This window comes from Ascaphus truei, chromosome 13 (assembly GCF_040206685.1).
Source record: "Ascaphus truei isolate aAscTru1 chromosome 13, aAscTru1.hap1, whole genome shotgun sequence".
NCBI lineage: Eukaryota > Metazoa > Chordata > Amphibia > Anura > Ascaphidae > Ascaphus > Ascaphus truei.
Genome location: NC_134495.1, coordinates 11,253,715 through 11,276,618, shown reverse-complemented (window position 1 = coordinate 11,276,618; position 22,904 = coordinate 11,253,715). Strand labels below are relative to the sequence as shown.

The following is a 22,904-nucleotide window of genomic DNA, read 5'->3' as shown; positions in this document are numbered from 1 at the left end:
TGAGCCGCCTGTGAGAGGTGTGAGGCACGAGGCTGATCTTCTGCTGCTGTGCACGTGAAGCTTCTTGCCAGAGTTCAGCTGTGGAGAAGCCGCCTGTCTGCCTCTGCTTTGTTGCTTCTCAGCTTTTGTATTCACTAAAGTTCTGCTGAGTTGCTGATGGTGTTATATGGAGAATATTATGTGTAACTGAAGTTCTGCTGAGTTGCTGATGGTGTTATATGGAGAATATTATGTGTAAAACGGGAGTTCTGAGTCAGTGCTGCCGCTTCTTGCATTAATGGGGCAGTTGAAATCACGAGTGGGCTATCCATTTGCTGGAGATTTACTGTAACAGCCCAACACTGCTTTATGTGCAAATAAACAAGAACACCGACTGTAAGAGATTGTCTAGCACTGAGGTCCCCCGTGCGCATGCAAATGAATAAAGAGGACAGGCCTAGAGCGCACAGGACAGGCCTAGAGCGCAGGAGGAAAGAGGGGGGGGGGAAAGTCGCCCATGCGCAGTAGAATAGGGCAAGTTCTGCGCATACTGCACCGACACACTTTATTCGAGCAAATACCCAGTATGTACCTGGCAGATACCTGGAATGCGCCGCTCCTCACCTCTGACAAGCCCCATTGCGTTTGCCTTCCCAGCCTGGGTTCATGCCTGGCTGACGGGCGGCTGATCTGTTAAATGATAATGATTAGGATTTAATAGGCTGCAATGCTTCGCGTGTCTACCAGATGGCATAAATTCATGAATTGTAATGCAGTATATATATATATACTGTGCAGTATTGCAGCCAGCGGGAATAAAATGCTTCAATCCCTGCTTGGAAAATACCTCAATGCACTCGGGCAGAAAACAGTCACAAACCTCAATACACCCGGGTATACCCGAATTCGTGGGACTAGCCGAGCTCGAATAAAGTGTGTCGCCAGTGTAAGCGAAAATCGAATGTCGCGCAGGAGAATAGGGTCCGTTCTGCGCATGCGCGAGCATCGAATGTTGCGCATGCGTAGTAGAATAAGACCAGTTCTGCGCATGCGCGGGAATCAAAAGTCACGCATGCGCATTAGAATAGAGTCCGTTCAGCGCAGGCGCGAGAATTGAAAGTCGCGCATGCGCAGTAGATTATAGTCAGTTTTGCGCATGCGCGAAATTCAAAAGACGCGCATGCGCAGTATAATGGGCCCGTTCTGCGCATGCGCGGGAATCGAAAGTCGCGCATGCGCAGTAGAATAGAGGCCGTTCTGCGCATGCGCGAGAATTGAAAGTCGCGCATGCGCAGTAGATTATGGTCAGTTCTGCGCATGCGTGAAATTCGAAAGCTGCGCATGCGCAGTAGAATGGGGCAGTTATGTGCATGCGTGAGAATCGCGTATTAAAATCAGTCCCATTGCGCTTCGGAGGGAAATTCGGGCATGCGCAGTAGAAGACTTGCGACTACTGCCCCTGTGCAGTAAAAGGTTTAACCTAATTTTATTAGCGCATGTGCGGTAGAGGACGGAGCCGTGTGATTCGGGGGCAGACGGATTACATGCCTGGCATACCGGGAAGTGGTCATACAGCGATAATCTATTCACGGTTATCGGAAGACTGCTTAAAGTACAACAGCACGGCAATCATTTAGCGCAGTGTGATTCCGGCTCCAGTTACAAGTTAATTGATGCGATGCGCTGAGTACACCGGCAGGTTTGCTGGTTTCAGTCTGTGGCGATCTGCTGGTTATAAATAACTCTGCCACAATTAGTGCGGTGTAGTTACGGCTTCAGTTAAAAGACGGGTGGATGCGATGCTGTGAGTACACTGGTATACGCACCGGATAGTGAGCGGTTGTTTTATTGATTTCAATCTATGGTGATTTAAATACTTGGCTGCTGATTATAACCTTTAACAGATTTGCTGCCATTCAGTGGGAGGCCTTTGGTCACCAGAAGTAGTAATGCTGTGCGCTGATTACTCTGAGATATGCGCTGCATTGAACTGCCTTATATGTGTGCAATAACTGTGGTATTTAATCACACTGTCATTATTGGGCACCCTGTCCTTAGTGTATGTGAAGCGGTGATACCTTTAAGCGCTGCCCAAATATTAAGACTCCCCTGCATGACAGTTTTATTCACTGCTAGCTGATACTGTATACCTGGCGTTGCCCGGGATTTAATATCCCCGCTCCCCCCTCTCTCTCTCCGTCCCCCCTCTCTCCCCATTCCCCTCTCTCCCCATTCCCCTCTCACCCCCTCTTTCTTTGTCCCCCGTTCATGTCAACCCAGTCCCCCCCTTCACAGCTCCGATTTCCCCCACCCCCACCGTTACCAGCTCAGATTCCCCCCAGTTGACAGCTCCGGTCCCCCCTGAGTCCCATGGAGCACCCCTCAGTATATATAAAATATTCCAACCCCCCCAATACATATATAAAATACCCCAACCCCCCCAATACATATATAAAATACCCCAACCCCCAATACATATATAAAATATCCCAACCCCCCAATACATATCTAAAATACCCCAACCCCCCCAATACATATATAAAATACCCCAACCCCCCCAATACATATATAAAATACCCCAACCTCCCCAATACATATATAAAATACCCCAACCCCCCCAATACATATATAAAATACCCCAACCTCCCCAATACATATATAAAATACCCCAACCCCCAATACATATATAAAATACCCCAACCTCCCCAATACATATATAAAATACCCCAACCCCCAATACATATATAAAATATCCCAACCCCCCAATACATATCTAAAATACCCCAACCCCCCCAATACATATATAAAATACCCCAACCCCCCCAATACATATATAAAATACCCCAACCTCCCCAATACATATATAAAATACCCCAACCCCCCCAATACATATATAAAATACCCCAACCTCCCCAATACATATATAAAATACCCCAACCCCCAATACATATATAAAATACCCCAACCTCCCCAATACATATATAAAATACCCCAACCCCCAATACATATATAAAATATCCCAACCCCCCAATACATATCTAAAATACCCCAACCCCCCCAATACATATATAAAATACCCCAACCCCCCCAATACATATATAAAATACCCCAACCTCCCCAATACATATATAAAATACCCCAACCCCCCCAATACATATATAAAATACCCCAACCCCCCCAATACATATATAAAATACACCCCCAATACATATATAAAATACACCCCCAATACATAGAAAATCCGACATACCTTGGGGATGATCTCAGATCAGGCCGGTGGCTGCTGGGGGGGTTGGTGTGCTGGTGGCTGCGAGGGTTGGGAGGGGTGGCAGTGCTCTGATGCTGGGGGGGGGGGGGGGAGGGTGGCGGTGCTCTGATGCTGGGGGCATGGGATGGCGGTGCTCTGAAGCGGGGGGGGGGGGGTGGTGCTCTGATGCTGGGGGGGTGGGGCGGTGCTCCGATGCTGGAGGGGGGGGGATGGCGGTCCGGTGGCTGCGGAGGGGGGGGGTGCTTGGCCGTGCTCTGATGTTGGTGGGGTGGCGATACTCCGATGCCGCAGGGGGGGGGTGCTGGGCCGGTGGCTGTGCTTGGGGGGGGGGAGGGGGGTGCTCCGTTTCAATATTCACACACTGTAAATAATGTACACATTATGAGTCAAGTATATATGTTAATCAATGTTTTTTTATTACCCCCCTTAGAGGTAGTTCTCATGACCGGTCTCTCTTATTGGTCCTAATATAGCCCCTGGTAGATATTTACCTTCTGAATAAGACACCAATACCAGGTTTGATTAAGACTTTAATAGGTTGAGTGCAGCATTTGGGGAACTTTTTTCTGATCTTCTCTGATCAGACTCTGCAGTTGGAAAATCGCGGTCTGATGCTAGTCTGGGACATGTGACGCCGCTGGTGTTTTACCGCGGCCTCGCCACAGGGACACCGCCATTTATCCGCGCAGCGCAGCACCACCTAATGGCTGGAGGAGAAATTGGCAGACCCTGTTTTTCTCTCTGCATCCGGCAAAACCGGGAGATAGACGAAGACAGGTGGGGTGACCTGATGTCCCATTTGAGGCCCCGTTCAGGGTGCCAGCTGCAGGACTCGGAGGGCGGGCGGGAGGGAGACAGTGCTGCAGTTTGCTGGGCGATCTGTGTTTATCCCCCAGCAGACTTTTCAGCGTTGGGGAGGGGGCGGGGTTACACACGGCAGGGTAAGTATCCAAGTTGCAGTCATGAAATCATTCTGAAGAATGATTTCATTGGCTGCCTAGGTCCCTGTGACGCTGCTGCAGTTCCAAAAAACGAAATTTTCGTTTATTGAAACTGTAGTCAGCTTCAACTCCTGGCTTCGGAGACAGGGCGGTTGCTACCCTGACAACCAGTATTCAAATTGAATACTTTGTTTATCACGGCAGCACGCCCTCCCTCCGAAGCCACCACCCTGAATGAGGCCTTAGGCCTCGTTCAGGGTGCTGGCTTCGGAGGGAGGGCGTGCTGACGTGCGTGCTGCCGTGAGCAACAAAGTATTCAATTTGAATACTGGTTTTCAGGGTAGCAACTGCCCTGCCTCCGAAGCCAGGAGTTGCCGCTGACTACAGCTTCAATAAACGAAAATTTCGTTTTTTGGAGCTGAAGCAGCGTCACAGGGACCAAGGCAGCCAATGAAATCATTCTTCAGAATGATTTCATGACTGCAACTTGGATACTTACCCTGCCGTCTGTAACCCCGCCCCCTCCCCAACGCTGAAAAGTCTGCTGGGGGATAATCACATGTCGCCCAGCAAACTGCAGCACTGCCTCCCTCACGCCCTCCCTCCGAGTCCTCAGCTGGCACCCTGAACGAGCCCTTAGCCTGGACAGTTTTTAGGGCTCTGTCCTGACTTTTTCATCTGTTGTCCTGATTTTCTGGACCCCTGGCGAGTGCCAACTGCGCATGCGCGATCGGCAATTGACGACTGCTCTTGCCCGATCGGCATTTGCCGGCTGCTCGTGCGCATACACGACCGGCAAGCTCCGATCGCGCATGAGTAACCAGTAAACGACTTCGCATGCGTGACATTTTGTCCCAGTTTTTGCCGGGACAAATATGGTTACCCTAGCCAGGAGGCACGGAGGTGGGGTGGGAGAGATCTGGGGGAGGTGTGAGGGGATCTGGGGGAGGTGTGAGGGGGACTAGGGGAGGTGTGAGAGGGACTGGGGGAGGTGTGAGGGGGACTGGGGGAGGTGTGAGGGGGATTGGCGGAGGTGTGAGGGAGACTGGGGGAGGTGTGAGGGGGGTTGGGGGAGGTGTGAGGGGGACTGGGGGAGGTGTGAGGTGGGCTGGGGGAGGTGTGAGGTGGGCTGGGGGAGATGTGAGGGGGGCTGGGGGAGATTTGAGGGGGATTGGGGGAGGTGTGAGAGGGACTGGGGGAGGTGTGAGAAGGACTGAAGGAGATGTGAGGGAGACTGGGGGAGGTGTGAGGGGGACTGGGGGAGGTGTGAGGGGGACTGGGGGAGGTGTGAGGGGGATTGGGGGAGATGTGAGGGGGATTGGGGGAGGTGTGAGCGGGACTGGGGGAGGTGTGAGGGGGACTGGGGGAGGTGTGAGGGGGACTGGGGGAGGTGTGAGGGGGATTGGGGGAGGTGTGAGGGGGATTGGGGGAGGTGTGAGGGGGATTTGGGGAGGTGTGAGCGGGACTGGGGGAGATGTGAGAGGGGCTGAAGGAGATGTGAGGGGGGCTGGGGGAGATGTGAGGGGGGCTGGGGGAGATGTGAGGGGGGCTGGGGGAGATGTGAGGGGGGCTGGGGGAGATGTGAGAGGGGCTGAAGGAGATGTGAGGGGGGCTGGGGGAGATGTGAGGGGGGCTGGGGGAGATGTGAGAGGGGCTGGGGGAGATGTGAGGGGGGCTGGGGGAGATGTGAGGGGGGCTGGGGGAGATGTGAGGGGGGCTGGGGGAGATGTGAGGGGGGCTGGGGGAGATGTGAGAGGGGCTGGGGGAGATGTGAGAGGGGCTGGGGGAGATGTGAGAGGGGCTGGGGGAGATGTGAGAGGGGCTGGGGGAGATGTGAGAGGGGCTGGGGGAGATGTGAGGGGGGCTGGGGGAGATGTGAGGGGGGCTGGGGGAGATGTGAGGGGGGCTGGGGGAGATGTGAGAGGGGCTGGGTGAGATGTGAGGGGGGCTGGGGGAGATGTGAGGGGGGCTGGGGGAGATGTGAGAAGAATTTTCTCTGCCCTCCCTGGTCTGTCTCTGCCCTCCCTGGTCTGTCTCTGCCCTCCCTGGTCTGTCTCTGCCCTCCCTGGTCACTCTCTGCCCTCCCTGGTCACTCTCTGGCCTCCATGGTCACTCTCTGGCCCCCCTGGTCTGTCTCTGCCCTCCCTGGTGTGTCTCTGCCCTCCCTGGTCACTCTCTGCCCTCCCTGGTCACTCTCTGGCCTCCATGGTCACTCTCTGGCCCCCCTGGTCTGTCTCTGCCCTCCCTGGTGTGTCTCTGCCCTCCCTGGTCACTCTCTGCCCTCCCTGGTCACTCTTTGGCCTCCATGGTCACTCTCTGCCCTCCCTGGTCACTCTCTGGCCTCCCTGGTCACTCTCTGGCCTCAATGGTCACTCTCTGGCCTCCCTGGTCACTCTCTGGCCTCCATGGTCGCTCTCTGCCCTCCCTGGTCGCTCTCTGCCCTGACTGGTGTTTCTCTGCCCTGACTGGTGTGTCTCTGCCCTCCCTGGCCGCTCTCTGCCCTCCCTGGTCTGTGTCTCTGCCCTCCCTGGCCGCTCTCTGCCCTCCCTGGTGTGTCTCTGCCCTCCCTGGCCGCTCTCTGCCCTCCCCGGTCTGTCTCTGCTCTGGACAAAAGAAACAGTATAATGACAATCAAGTAGCACTATGTAAATATTTAATGAAAGGCAAATAAATAATTTATTTAAATTTCAATCAAATATTGTTGCTTTTCATTTATCACTATAAAAGGGCAGTGCGGTCTCATAAGTTATTTATGGAGAGTAAAAGTGACAAAAACCCTCTAGCGTACAGCAATGATAAAGAACAGTTGTGAGCATGTTCTCGTCTCAGACAGGTCTACATACCTGCCTTAGCACATCATGGCACAGCATACCTGGCCTCATACCACCGCCGCCTTTAATCCAGAGACGTTAACACAGAGGTGAATATTCTGGAGAGAGTTTTGCTTCCCGGAGAGAGAGTCAGAGTATTTTCTGCAGTCAGAACAGCAGCCCGAGAGCAGGATACGGTGGGATATTCAGTGCACACACCCTGTATTGATTTGCTGTACGCTGCCTGTAATGTGAGCGTTCACTCAGAGTAAAGTAACTGAGTCTTATTGAACTGATACTATACCCCGGGCAGGAAACGGCGGTATCTTTTATTTCCCTCTCCCAGAAGCACTAACCCCTTAATTGCTGGGTTTCGGGTACTTACCTCCAGGCTACGGGTTTATGCTGTCTATCCCCGGGTGGCGGCGTGATGCGGCGGCGTCTCAGGTATTCTCCTGGAATTCCCCCCCCAACTGCAGTGAACATGGCTGCGCGGCATCAAATGGCGCCACGTTGCCATGACAACGAGACGCTACATGAAGGCAATGACCTTTAAGGTATTGTTGCAACTCCACAAACTGCTAACGTAAGCCTATCCTGGGACAGAGGGAGAGGCCTGCCCCTGGGGGAGAGCTGGGCCCGATTTCTCCCCCCCCCCCCCGCAGCCCCCCAGGACGCTTGTCCCGGCTCTGCCGCCGCACTTTCAGAGAGGTAATACACATACATGTCCAGTGTTACCTCTCATTTGTTTACCGGACGCAGGGGCAAAATACCGATCTGTCCGGTTCAAAACCGTACACCTGGCGACCCTACGTCTATGGCAGCCAAATACTAATGGGGCAGCACCTCCTGCTCCGCACAGCTGGTAGGACACACACTTCTCGTGACCACTATATGACGGGGTGTTATCCACCTTGGGCCAGTTAAAGCAGCAGAACACCTTGTACTACGTCTTGGTTTGTTCTACGAGTGAAGCAGGGAGTCTCTAGAGCTGAACCCCATTAATTTGAGTTCTGGGGACCCCCTGCGTCCGGAGATACCTCCATAGGCATGCCAGTATCTCTGCAGCCAGGGAATTTGTGTGCCTAATAAAATGGCGACGTTTAAAGGTCCCACCAATGGGAAGCCACGACGTCATCCTTTGCAGCTTCCTATTGGCCCGTGTTACCTGGATATTTAACGTCCACTTAGATACCGGCACCCCCTACAGAGGTATCTCCGGAAGCAGGGGTTCACCGGAGCTGAAATGAATGGGGTTCAGCTCCAGAGATCCCCGTTCTTCAAACCTATAACAAGAAAATAAAAACAGATGCAGTCCCAGGCGTTTCGCTGCTTTAACGCCTGCCAAAAGCTCTAAAATGAAGCACAGAACATATTAATATGCCCAATGTACGAAGAGGGGCGTGCGCTGCCATAGAGGACATATCGGGTGGTAAGTTTCCTCTTCTACATCCTCTACGGCAGCCAAATACTAACGGGATGTCATTAGGGCTATTATTGGAGTGGTAGTGGAAAACCAAAAATACGGATTGTCCAACTCGTCGTAGAATAAAATAAATAATGGTTTCTTTATTACAAGCAATTGCATGGTGACCAAAGTGCCAAAATCTCACAGGCTCGGTCTGGACACTCAAAACATAAAACAATTTGCATATATCTAAATCCCCGGATATATTACGTACTGACTATACAGCTAAACTGATGTAATGCCCACAGAAGGGTTATGGAAAACACCTATCATGCCAAGCTCAACAGAATTATCTTTTCACCCAGTATTCCTACGACAGCAACTGTCTAATCTTGTTATTGGCATATGACCCTGAGAGTTGCAAACAGTAACCCTTCTCTTTTGGTAAACAGCCTTGTCTAGAGTCTCCTCATTGTCTCATGCTCCCCGACCTCCTCATACATTCCTTACAGACTGTTCAAAACATATTTAATCCTTTAAGAGTAGTCTTAGTATACCATAATGTGTCACAGAGACCCCATACCAGAACGTGTCTGAGACCCCATACCAGAACGTGTCTCAGAGACCCCATACCAGAACATGTATGAGACCCCATACCAGAACGTGTCTGAGACCCCATACCAGAACGTGTCTGAGACCCCATACCTGAATGTGTCTCAGAGACTCCATACCTGAATGTGTCTCAGAGACCCCATACCTGAATGTGTCTGCGACCCCATACCAGAACGTGTCTGAGACCCCATACCAGAACGTGTCTGCGACCCCATACCAGAACGTGTCTGAGACCCCATACCTGAATGTGTTTCAGAGACCCCATACCTGAATGTGTCTCAGAGACCCCATACCAGAACGTGTCTGTAACCCCATACCAGAACGTTGTGGGTTGAGGGTTGTGTAAATCAGTAAATACTGCTAAATGAAGACACTGTGTTCTAACGTTGATAAGTGAGTAAGAACATTGGGCTGACAGTGAGAACGCTCGGTTACCACTGATAAGGAAAGTGTATAAAAATCGTATTTGGATGTTTAGAATTCAGAATCATTTATCTCCCAGCTAAGGATTCTGCAATCTATAAGTACATTCTATACGCCTGAAAACCTGATGTAACTGACGGCAATGAGGCTGTAAAAGATGCGTTCTATTTGTCTCTGAGTAAATTGAGAAAATAACCTGACCGTGGACAATTTGATATATCACTGGAAGGTGGGACATTTATTTGCACCCATCTAATGAGCAAATGTTTATTAACCCATCTAGGTATGGAAGCTGCTTGACCTTTTTTGGGTCAATCATAAAAGACAAAGCCCAGAAGTGTTCCTAATGCTATCTGTCCTGCAGAGGCCCATACGCTGGGAGAGCCCTAACTACATCCAGTTTGTGCCACCGGTTCTCAGTGTCAGAAATAGGGGTTGGACAAAATGAGGGGACTTTAATATCCCGATTGATTCTACTTTGGTTGGAAACTGTGGGACAGCCCTTCTGACGATCTTATCCCGGTGTGTCCGCGACATGATGAAGCCTGGAGCTCTCCCCCCCTACACGCGCGGGGATGATTGCTGCTAGACAAAATGACTTTAACTGCGAGTCATCTCATAGGAAGCTCGTGAATCGGTTCAAATAAGGAAGAAGCGAGTTGCCGTAGCACCAGATTCAGATCCCATGCAGGAACGGGGATCCTAAAAATTAGGCCTAATCCTAGATGCTGCTTTAATAACGCTAGAGACCATGGGATCTAAGGCAGGGGGGCTCAACTCCAGTCATCAAGCCCCCACCTCCCAACAAGTCAGGTTTTCCAAGATATCTAAGCTTTAGTACAGGTGGCTCAATCAGAGGCATTGAGCCATCTGTGCTGAAGCAGGGACTGATTGAGCCACCTGTGCTGAAGCTGGGATATCCTGAAAACCTGACCCATTGGTGGTGGGGGGGGGGGGGGGGCTTGAGCACCCCTGATCTAAGGCAATCTGTTTAGGATAGGATGCACCTAAAGACAGAAAAGCCCAATGCTACATCCAATGTGACGAAAATACATAGTGAAATACTTATATATTCTCTTGAAAAAGGATAATTTAGTTGGTGCTGCACCCACTCCAGGCTATGGGAAATGAGACTGCAGATCAGTGCCAGACGTGATCCTGTACATTGCTTGGTCACTGCAGCGTGGGACAGTTTGAATGACACCTGTTTGACACTTGAACTCAGTAGCATTTCTTTCCCCCTGTTCCCAGTAGCACTGTCAGACCCCAGGGCACAGAAGCTAAAGTTATCTCCGAATGTTTCTTTCTGTGTAGTCAGTTCTAACCCCCGCCGGATGTTTTGCATGAAATAAAAACAGTGCCTGTGGCCACAGTGGACTTTAAACAGCTGTTAATGCTTCAAAAGCCTGTCCTACCCCTCCCCCTGCAGCTCCTGCCACGCTCCAGCACTCACCCCACAGGTAGACAGCTCTGCCCCTAAACCCTACTCGGTGCCACCCTCTCCTAGCCCCGTTCTGAAACACAAGGAAACGCCAACTTTAAGAACTAGGAGCGCCAGCAACATTATTCCTCAAGCCCAAAGCTCTCATTTTTATACCCCAAAGGCATTCATGCAGCCACCTCTGAGGTGGAATCCTACCGGCACATTGGTAAAGGTTCAGTGTTCTGATGGAGGGGAGCAACACACAGCAGGGGTGAAAACGAATATGCCATGGCAGAGGCAGGAATGTAATCCCCAGTCTAGCGGCTACCGCAGAGGGTCCCACACCGTGCCGCCCCCCTCCCGGGATCACCAGGATAATAGGGTCCAGTTTATAACATGAGCATATTGCTGCTAATGACACAGAGGGTGCACAAGCGCTCTTCATTATACTCCTACTCAGGCCCAAGCAATTAGCATGTTGGTTCAATAACGTGACGTTACCCAATGACCCCGGGGGCAGATTTTAAATGTGCAACGGGTTCAATGTGAGGACACAGCCTGGGCGTGGAAAAAACATTTCTTTAAACATGAAAGGTCTGCTGAGGACACAGCTCCTGCTCTCGGCGATGACATTGGATATCGGGGTGTGTGTGTGTGTGTGCGCGCGCGCGCATCTGCACACAGCTACCCATGCCCCAGCCTGCCAATGTGCAAACAGTGACTGTGCGGGTCAGGGGGGCAGGTACATGGTGTAGTTTGTGTGGTCATTGAAGTACAAATGTGGACAATATCACATGGTACGGGGGGATTTACCACTAAGCATTTCTGCCACAAAACTAGGCCAATGCAGTGCAGGATAATCTGATTGAAATGTTACTGAAGCACAAATGGGACACAGCCATGGCTGTTTGTGCCGTGTTCACACGGAAATCCCTAGTAATGTTCCCGGGGATTTTCAGCCAAAAACTTCCTGAAAGGCTGAGCTGGAATATAATAATCCCTTCCCCCCGATGTGCCAAACACACACAGACCCCACTCTCTTCTCATCGTTACTGGCTTCAACGGGCATAAGGTGGGCTAGATCATGGGTGCTCAACTCGTCCTCATGCCCCCCCCCCCAACAGATCAGGTTTTCAGAATATCCCAGCTGCTGAAGCAGGGACTGATTGAGCCACCTGTGCTGAAGCAGGGATATCCTGAAAACCTGACCGGTTGGAGGGGGGGGGGAAGCTTGAGGATTGGCGTTAAGCACCCCTGGGCTAGACGTTGAGTAAACCTTTCATTGACAATCAACCCCCTTCGAAAGAATCTAAACCAGCCAAATATTTGCTGAACGTCCGCCCTACGTTTGTTTACGGAAGATAATTTAATTGGAAAGTTGTTTTCGGAACGATTGTTTTTTTTTTTTTCTCGGAATGATTGTTTTTTTGTTTTTTTTGCTAACTACCAGGGATTGCTCCTTTTAATCTTTTATGTGCCGGGGAGGGGGGGGGGGTGCTTATCACATTTGGGAAACGGGTGAAATGGAACGAGCGATGGTGCACATGTATAAATGTAGAATGTATTCCTCATTCCGCTGATATTGTGAGACGCTGTACAAGATGTCCCTCTGCGAGGTCCTGTAATGGGTAACTAAAGAGACATTCCTGCAGGGACGGAGCTTATAACTCTCCCGTCCAACTCTCTCCCGGACACCAAAGAACAAGAAGATCCATCGCCCCTGTGAGGATGAACCACGAGCAGAAAATGGTGAGATTTGAGGATGTGCTTTTAGATGAGGCTCCCAGAGGCGTGAGCACAACATGAGTATACAGTAAGTGATCAGGAAGGTGGAGCAGGTTGCTGGGTCTTAGTAGTTGTGTTGTTGTGTGAATTAGTGTTGCATGTGTATATGTAGATTACTGTATGGGTATCTGTATATCAAGGGGTGTCTGTGTGTATAGATATATAGATATCTATGTCTCTGAGGGTGGTTGCCCCTGTATATGTGTATCAGTGTGCATGTGTATATATTGTATACGTGTGTGTATCTGAGGAGGGCTGCATGTATGTGTGTGTGTATCTGAGGAAGACTGCCTCTGTGTGTGTGTATCTGAGGTGGGCTGCCCTTGTTTGTGTATCTGAGGTGGGCTGCCTGTGTGTGTATCTGACGAGGGCTGCCCCTGTGTGTGTATCTGAGGTGGACTGCCCATGTGTGTACCTGAGGGCTGCCCGTGTGTGTGTATTCATCTGAGGAGGACTGCCCGTGTGTGTGTGTATCTGAGGAAGGCTGCCCCTGTGTGTGTTTTTCTGAGGGTGGCATATATATATATATATATATATATATATATATAGTAAAAGAGGAAAAAAAGAGAGCGCACGCTCCTAGTGTAAAATAGTTTGGACAATTTAATCAATCAGGATGAGTCTACAGTTAACAACTCATCCTCCACCATCACGGCTGTGGTGACGGAGATTGAGATTTCATCTCATACATGCCCAATACCACACGGTGTTTGTGAGTTGATAACTGTAGACTCATCCTGTTTTATTAAATTCTCCCAGCGGTTTTCCACTAGGAGCGGGCGCTCTCTCTTTTAGGTTCCATTACAGGAAGTGGTTAAATCCTTGAAGGAAGCAGCCTGGCTCTCCAGAAAGAGAAAAGATACAGTGCGTGCTGTCCCAAAAGTCTTTATCTTCAAAACGGAAGGTCGTTCTCCCACTGCTGCTCCTCTTCTCCCGTGATCAGCGGGGTCAATCCAAACAAAAATAGGGCGCAAGAGGAAAAAACAAAATCAATTTTAGCACAATAAAATGTCTATATAAAAAGCAAATAGCACTTACAATAAAAAAAAGGATCCGAAAGATCCAGTCATCCGCTCATCGAAAATGCCACTTCCACAGAGGGTGGGATCCAGAAAACACAGGACCCCATGATCTCACAGTCCCAGATCGAATTGGGAAAGCAGCCCAGCCCGCAGTGTGCAGGAAACGGCTTTGAGTTGGCGTCCTCGTGGAGGTGAAGGGATGGCAGCTTCCGGGTATCCGTCGTCACGGTATCACGTACCTGCGTGATGACCCCACCACAACGCGTTTCGCGGCAAAATGACGCTTCATCAGGGGGTTCAGGACTTGCTTATAATCTGAGATCGTGGGGTCCTGTGTTTTATACATACATTTTATTGTGCTAAAATTGATTTGTTTTTTTTCCTCGAGCCCTTTTTTTGTTTTATATAGTTCTCCAGAAAGACTCATCTTGTGGGTTTTTATACCTAATCGTATATTTATATGAAGCTTGCCACCTTTGATGGACTTTGGTACCTAGAGTTATTGGCTACGTTTAGTCGCTACTGCGTCAATCCCTGTTGACCTACATTTTCCAATTTATATTTCACCCTTTAACCACCAAGTTATTATTTGGTCCCTTTTAGTGCATTAGGCGCTGTCCTTATATATTTGGTTGGTGATGTGTATGTGTATATATATATCCGAGGATGGTGTGTGTGTGTGTGTGTGTATATATAATATGTATATATATATCCGAGGATGTGTGTGTGTGTGTGTGTGTGTGTATATATAATATGTATATATATATCCGAGGATGTGTGTGTGTGTGTGTGTGTGTGTCAGTCAGAGTGTGTGTCAGTCAGAGTGGGTGTCTCGGTGTCTATTACTGTGTGTGTATCAGACGGAGAGCGGCGGTGCCAGTGTGTGTGTGTCAGACTGCACTTGCTGCCTGGGTGTGTGACCGGGCTGTGTGTGAGTGTGTGTGTGTGTGACACACCGGGCTGGGTGTCAGACTGCACTTGCTGCCTCGGTGTGTGACCGGGCTGTGTGTGTGTGTGACACACCGGGCTGGGTGTCAGGCTGCACTTGCTGCCTCGGTGTGTGACCGGGCTGTGTGTGTGTGTGTGTGAGTGTGTGTGTGTGTGTGTGACACACCGGGCTGTGTGTGTGTGACACACCGGGCTGTGTGTCAGACTGCACTTGCTGCCCCGGTGTGTGTGTGTGTGTGACACCCGGCTGTGTCCCCTCCCCGCGGGGTCCCGGGTGAGATGGGCGATGATGAAGGCGTGGAGGGGAAACCCGGCGGGCGAGGATCCACGCGGACTCAGGTGAGAACGGGGGGGGGCGCACATTCTGACTTCCGGGGCGACTGTGACGTCACGACACCGACACATGCGCCCCATTAGGTCACGGAGGTCACCCTGGTGCGATCAAGGGGCAAATAAACCGTTATATATGATGCAGCTATATGCACACACTGCTGCTGCTGCTGCAGTACTGGGGTGTATGCACAGTGATTATATACCTCAGTGCTTCAAACAGCAGTGTGTCTGTGTGTCTGTGTGTCTGTGTGTCTGTGTGTCTGTGTGTCCAGTGATTATATACCTCAGTGCTTCAAACAGCAGTGTGTCTGTGTGTCTGTGTGTCTGTGTGTCTGTGTGTCTGTGTGTCTGTGTGTCCAGTGATTATATACCTCAGTGCTTCAAACAGCAGTGTGTGTGTGTGTGTGTGTGTGTGTGTGTGTGTGTGTGTGTGTGTGTGTGTGTGTGTACAGTGATTATATACCTCAGTGCTTCAAACAGCAGTGTGTGTGTGTGTGTGTGTGTGTGTACAGTGATTATATACCTCAGTGCTTCAAACAGCAGTGTGTGTGTGTGTGTGTGTGTGTGTGTGTGTGTGTGTACAGTGATTATATACCTCAGTGCTTCAAACAGCAGTGTGTGTGTGTGTGTGTGTGTGTGTGTGTGTGTGTGTGTGTACAGTGATTATATACCTCAGTGCTTCAAACAGCAGTGTGTGTGTGTGTGTGTGTGTGTATAGTGATTATATACCTCAGTGCTTCAAACAGCAGTGTGTGTGTGTGTGTGTGTGTGTGTGTGTGTGTGTGTGTGTGTGTGTGTGTGTGTGTGTGTATGTACAGTGATTATATACCTCAGTGCTTCAAACAGCAGTGTGTGTGTGTGTGTGTGTGTGTGTGTGTGTGTACAGTGATTCTATACCTCAGTGCTTCAAACAGCAGTGTGTGTGTGTGTGTGTGTGTGTGTACAGTGATTATATACCTCAGTGCTTCAAACAGCAGTGTGTGTGTGTGTACAGTGATTATATACCTCAGTGCTTCAAACAGCAGTGTGTGTGTGTGTCTACAGTGATTATATACCTCAGTGCTTCAAACAGCAGTGTGTGTGTGTGTGTGTGTGTGTGTGTACAGTGATTATATACCTCAGTGCTTCAAACAGCAGTGTGTGTGTTTGTGTGTCTGTGTGTCTCTGTGTCCCTGTGTCTGATCATATAACTTACTGATGATATAATGCAGTAGTGTGTGTGTCTTTGTCTGTCTCTGTGTGTATGTGTGTGTCTCTCTGTATGTGTCTGTCTCTGTGTGTGTGTGTCTGTCTCTGTGTGTGTGTCTGATCATAACGTACTAATGATATAATGTAGTAGTGTGTGTCTCTGTGTCTCTGTCTGATCACATAACTTACTGATGATATAATGCTATAATGCAGTAGTGTGTGTGTCTTCGTCTGTCTCTGTGTGTGTGTGTGTGTGTGTGTGTGTGTGTCTGATCATATAACGTACTGATGATATAATGTAGTAGTAGTAGTGTGTGTGTGTGTCTGATCATTTCACTTACTGATGATATAATGTAGTAGTGTGTGTGTGTGTGTCTGATCACATAACTTACTGATGATATACCGGTAATGCTATAATGCAGTAGTGTGTGTCTTCGTCTGTCTCTGTGTGTGTGTGTGTGTCTGATCATATAACGTACTGATGATATAATGTAGTAGTAGTAGTGTGTGTGTGTGTGTGTGTGTGTCTGATCATATCACTTACTGATGATATAATGTAGTAGTGTGTGTGTCTGATCATATCACTTACTGATGATATAATGCAGTCGTTTATAATGTACAGTGACCATACCAGTGATTATATTGTAGTTTCATATAATAAATGGGTATGGATTACAATGCAGTGTTTTGAGCCTTTCACTGGCACTGGAGTCACATCCTGCCCCGAAGAGCTGACACTATCTTATCAGCATGGGATTCCTCCGACCAATCTGACCAGCTTCCCATGGGAAATCAAATGATTGCGCTGCCTAAATATGACATCAGAGATTTAGCATTGTGCTCAGAATGAGAGAAATCAGTGTTACAATAAGGCAGAGTGATCAGTTATTATAATAACAGTTATTGTCTCATAGACTTGTGGTCAATTTCAGTCTGTAACCAGTTTTATAGGAATGTATTTGCTGATATCCTGCTAGGATCCTTCCTAACTGCATCATCTACAGAGGGGGTTGTGAGGGCCCAGCCTGCTGTATCTCCTGCACTGTTATTATGTGTCAGACCTGCAGTGATACAAGGAATATATATACTGTATATTCATTATTTGTGTTCTGGATTCAGGGTTGGGTGCTACTCCTCACAATGTGTGCTGCGGGCATTGGGGGCACCTTTCAGTACGGGTACAACCTCACCATCATCAATGCACCCACCCTGGTGAGTACCCACCTTACTGCGGGCAAACCCTGATGGGGTGAACCTGGCCTATCATCTAATATGCCAACCTTGCTGTGTATGGGGCATTCTGTTGTGAAGAGGCATATAAATTGTATGGCACATATTATTATTGTGTCGAGGGCTTGGTGTCTGCATCAGCATCAGCAAACTGTACAAGTAATGCTGATAGGGAGCAGCAGAACAGTGTGTGGTCTCACCTCCTCCCCCAGCGTCACCTCCCCCCGCCAGCCCCCTGCAGTGCTACCTCCCCCCAGCCCCCTGCAGTGTCACCTCCCCCCCAGCCCCCTGCAGTGTCACCTCCCCGCGAGCCCCCTGCAGTGTCACCTCCCCCCAGCCCCCTGCAGTGTTACCTTCCCCCCAGCCCCCTGCAGTGTCACCTCCCCCCAACCCCCTGCAGTGTCACCTCCCCCCCAGCCCCCTACAGTGTCACCTCCCCCCCAGCCCCCTGCAGTGTCACCTCCCCCCCAGCCCCCTGAGGTGCCTCCACTCCCCAGCCCCCTGCTGTGCCACCTCCCCCAGACCCCTGCTGTGCTACCTCCCCCCAGCCCCCTGCTGTGCCACCTCCCCCACCCAACCCCTTGCAGTGTCCCCTTCCCCCCAGCTCCCTGCAGTGTGCAGTGTCACCTCCACCCCACTCCCCCAGCCCCCTCAGAATACAGTCTCACATGCCCCCCCTCACCTCTGCCACTTGCATTGCCACTGCCTCCCCCCAGGCCCCCCACCCAGCGTGCAGTCTCATCTGTCCTCCCCCACCCACCTCTTCCTCCCTCAGCACATCCAGAAGTTTGTGAATGAGACGTGGCTGGAGCGTACTGGCTGGGTGCTGGACAGCGGGATGATCACCCTCATCTGGTCCGTGGTGGTGTCTGTCTACCCCCTGGGCGGGTTCCTGGGTGCGCTGCTTGCTGGTCCGATGGCTATCAAGCTAGGACGGTAACGTGTCCACGTGTCACTCTGACCTGCAGACCGCCGTGCTCTTTTGGGGCTCCGTGGCCACCTCTGCTTGTCTGTATTTAGCTAGGAACACAATATAAACCACAGCTGCCCCCCAACACCCCCCAGATAGGTCTGTCCATCTCCAAGCTCAGAGCAGCGTCCTTAGATATACTCCTCTGCCGGGAGATCCGAGGCCCTCGACCCCCCTGACCCCTCGCTGCAGGGCAGAGCGTTAGCAGGGAGGAAGGGTTGCAGCAACAATGGCAGCGGGTCAGTGATCAGAGAGGAGATGTAAAGCAGTTATAGCTACATCAACACATTGGCAAAGCCAAAACCCAAGCGCGTTTCGCATGGAGTGAGTGATCTAGACGGAACAGGCGCTGTGCTTAATGAATAGTTTTGGTCATGTCAGTGGGACAGAGGCAATACTGCTGCTGTTTGTGGGGGCTCCGCGTGTAACCTCCCCCCTCTCTGCAGGAAGAAGTCGCTGCTCTTTAATAACCTGTTCGTGTTACTCTCTGCAATACTCTGCGGGTTTAGCCGCTTTGCACAATCCTTCGAGATGATCGTGTTGGGAAGGATCTTGGCCGGGGTGAACTCGGGTAAAACTGGGCAGTGTGTCTCTGGGGCGCTCTGGCAGGACAGATGGGAGACTGCGCAGTGTGACAGACGGGGGGCTGTGCAGTGTGACAGACGGGGGGGCTGTGCAGTGGGACAGACGGGGGGTTGTGCAGTGTGACAGATGGGGGGTTGTGCAGTGTGACAGATGGGGGGTTGTGCAGTGTGACAGACGGGGGGTTGTGCAGTGGGACAGATGGGGGACTGCGCAGTGGGACAGACGGGGGGACTGTGCAGTGGGACAGACGGGGGGGCTGTGCAGTGGGACAGATGAGAGACTGCGCAGTGGGACAGACGGGGGTTGTGCAGTGTGACAGATGGGGGGGCTGTGCAGTGTGACAGATGGGGGGGTTGTGCAGCGGGACAGATGGGGGCTGTGCAGCGGAACAGACGGGGGGCTGTGCAGCGGAACAGACGGGGGGCTGTGCAGCGGGACAGACGGGGGGGGCTGTGCAGTGGGACAGACGGGGGGGGCTGTGCAGCGGGACAGACGGGGGGGGGCTGTGCAGTGGGACAGACGGGGGGCTGTGCAGTGGGACAGACGGGGGGCTGTGCAGTGGGACAGACGGGGGGCTGTGCAGTGGGACAGACGGGGGGCTGTGCAGTGGGACAGACGGGGGCCTGTGCAGTGGGACAGACGGGGGGCTGTGCAGTGGGACAGACGGAGGGCTGTGCAGTGGGACAGACGGAGGGCTGTGCAGTGGGACAGACGGGGGGCTGTGCAGTGGGACAGACGGGGGGCTGTGCAGTGGGACAGACGGGGGGCTGTGCAGTGGGACAGACGGGGGGTTGTGCAGTGAGGCTGTGCAGTGGAACAGACGGGGCTGTGCAGTGGGACAGACGGGGGGCTGTGCAGTGGGACAGACGGGGGGCTGTGCAGTGGGACAGACGGGGGGCTGTGCAGTTGGACAGACGGGGAGCTGTGCAATGGGACAGACGGGGAGCTGTGCAATGGGACAGACGGGGGGGGGGCTGTGCAGTGGGACAGACGGGGGGCTGTGCAGTGGGACAGACGGGGGGCTGTGCAGTGGGACAGACGGGGGGCTGTGCAGTGGGACAGACGGGGGGCTGTGCAGTGGGACAGACGGGGGCCTGTGCAGTGATGCTGTGCAGTGGGACAGATGGGAGGGGGGCTGTGCAGTGGGACAGACAGGGGACTGTGCAGTTGGACAGACGGGGAGCTGTGCAATGGGACAGACGGGGGGGGGCTGTGCAGTGGGACAGAAGGGGGGGCTGTGCAGTGGGACAGACGGGGGGGCTGTGCAGTGGGACAGACGGTGGAGGCTGTGCAGTGGGACAGACGGTGGAGGCTGTGCAGTGGGACAGATGGAGGGGCTGTGCAGTGGGACAGATGGGGGGGCTGTGCAGTGGGACAGATGGGGGGGCTGTGCAGTGGAATAGACGGGAGCTGTGCAGTGGGACAGATGGGGGGCTGTGCAATGGGACAGACGGGGGGTCTGTGCAGTGGGACAGATGGGGGGGGCTGTGCAGTGGGACAGATGGGGGGGCTGTGCAGTGGGATAGATGGGGGGGGCTGTGCAGTGGGACAGATGGGGGGGGGGCTGTGCAGTGGGAAAGACGGGGGGGCCTCTAGTGCAAGTGTTTTTTACACACATGTAAGGGTTAAGAAAGACATAAATGAACCAGGATGAGGATATAGAATGTGTGAGGATACACGATATATGTGGGTATAGGATGTTTTAGGGTTTATGATATGGGTATAGGATATATTAGGGTTTATGATATGGGTATAGGATGTATTAGGGTTTATGATATGGGTATGGGATGTATTAGGGTTTATGATGTGGGTATGGGATGTATTGGGGTTTATGATGTGGGTATAGGATGTATTAGGGTTTATGATATGGGTATAGGATGTATTAGGGTTTATGATATGGGTATAGGATGTATTAGGGTTTATGATATGGGTATGGGATGTATTAGGACATGCTGTGGGTATAGGATGTATTAGGGTTTATGATATGGGTATAGGATGTACAGTATTAGGACATGATATGGGTATAGGATGTATTCGGGTTTATGATATGGGCAGTGGTTGACAAATCACCAAAAAATCTACTCGCCACACAAAAAAATCTACTCGCCACCTAGTACCAAACGTGTGCTGCTTGGGCCAATATTTACTCGCCCGGGGGTTAAATCCACTCGCCCGGGGCGAGCAAATGTTTGTCGAACACTGGATATGGGTATGGGATGTATTAGGGTTTATGATATGGGTATAGGATGTATTAGGGTTTATGATATGGGTTTAGTATGTATTAGGGTTTATAATATGGGTATAGGATGTATTAGGGTTTATGATGTGGGTATGGGATGTATTAGGGTTTATGATATGGGTATGGGGTGTATTAGGGTTTATGATATGGGTATAGGATATATTAGAACTTATGATATGGGTATAGGATGTATTAGGGTTTATGATATGGGTATAGGATGTATTAGGGTTTATGATATGGGTATAGGATGTACAGTATTAGGACATGATATGGGTATAGGATGTATTAAGGTTTATGATATGGGTATAGGATGTATTAGACATGATGTGGGTATAGGATGTATTAGGGTTTATGATATGGGTATAGGATGTATTAGGGTTTATGATATGGGTATTGGATGTATTAGACATGATATGGGTATAGGATGTATTAGGTTTATGATATGGGTATAGGATGTATTAGGACAAGCTGTGGGTATATTATGTATTAGGTTTTATGATATGGGTATGGGATGTATTAGGGTTTATGACACTGGGTATAGGATGTATTAGGACAAGCTGTGGGTATATTATGTATTAGGTTTTATGATATGGGTATAGGATGTACAGTATTAGGACATGATATGGGTATAGGATGTATTAAGGTTTATGACATGGGTATAGGTCTAGGATGTAGTTTTTTCACTGTCTTTACCTTGTTATAGTTTTTCCAGGTTTATGATATGGGTATGGGATGTATTAGCGTTTATATGGGTATAGGATGTATTAGTGTTTATATGGGTATAGGATGTATTAGGGTTTATGACACTGGGTATAGGATGTATTAGGGTTTATGATGTGGGTATAGGATGTATTAGGGTTTATGATATGGGTATAGGATGTATTAGGGTTTATGATATGGGTATAGGAAGTATTAGGTTTATGATATGGGTATAGGATGTATTAGGACTTATGATATGGGTATGAGATGTATTAGGGTTTATGATATGGGTATAGGATGTATTAGGACATGCTGTGGGTATTGGATGTATTAAGGTTTATGATATGGGTATAGGATGTATTAGGGTTTATGATATGGGTATAGGATGTATTAGGGTTTATGATATGGGTATAGGATGTATTCGGGTTTATGATATGGGTATGGGATGTATTAGGGTTTATGATATGGGTATAGGATGTATTAGGGTTTATGATATGGGTATAGGATATATTAGAACTTATGATATGGGTCTAGGATGTATTAGAGCTTATGATATGGGTATAGGATGTATTCGGGTTTATGATATGGGTATAGGATGTACAGTATTAGGACATGATATGGGTATAGGATGTATTAAGGTTTATGATATGGGTATAGGATGTATTAGACATTATGTGGGTATAGGATGTATTAGGGTTTTATGACACTGGGTATAGGATCTATTAGGGTTTATGATGTGGGTATAGGATGTATTAGGTTTATGATATGGGTATAGGATGTATTAGGTTTATGATATGGGTATAGGATGTATTTGGACATGCTGTGGGTATAGGATGTATTAGGGTTTATGATATGGGTATAGGATGTATTAGGGCTTATGATATGGGTATGGGATGTATTAGGGTTTATGATATGGGTATGGGATGTATTATGGTTTATGATATGGGTATAGGATGTATTAGGGTTTATGATATGGGTATGGGATGTATTAGGGTTTATGATATGGGTATGGGATGTATTGGGGTTTATGATATGGGTATG

General features: G+C 50.1%; 1 protein-coding gene across 1 annotated transcript in view; it reads left to right on the top strand.

The window, feature by feature from the left end:
* The first annotated feature begins 14,466 nt into the window (after positions 1 to 14,466).
* The window catches only part of LOC142465226 (solute carrier family 2, facilitated glucose transporter member 5-like), a 9,046-nt gene continuing 608 nt past the window's right edge, over positions 14,467 to 22,904 (top strand). Inside the window, exons 1-4 of the mRNA XM_075569227.1 lie at positions 14,467 to 14,958; positions 17,260 to 17,352; positions 18,146 to 18,306; positions 18,787 to 18,971. Of these exons, the coding sequence (XP_075425342.1) occupies positions 14,899 to 14,958; positions 17,260 to 17,352; positions 18,146 to 18,306; positions 18,787 to 18,971 (499 nt within the window). The 5' untranslated portion in view covers positions 14,467 to 14,898. The remainder of the gene's footprint in view (positions 14,959 to 17,259; positions 17,353 to 18,145; positions 18,307 to 18,786; positions 18,972 to 22,904) is intronic.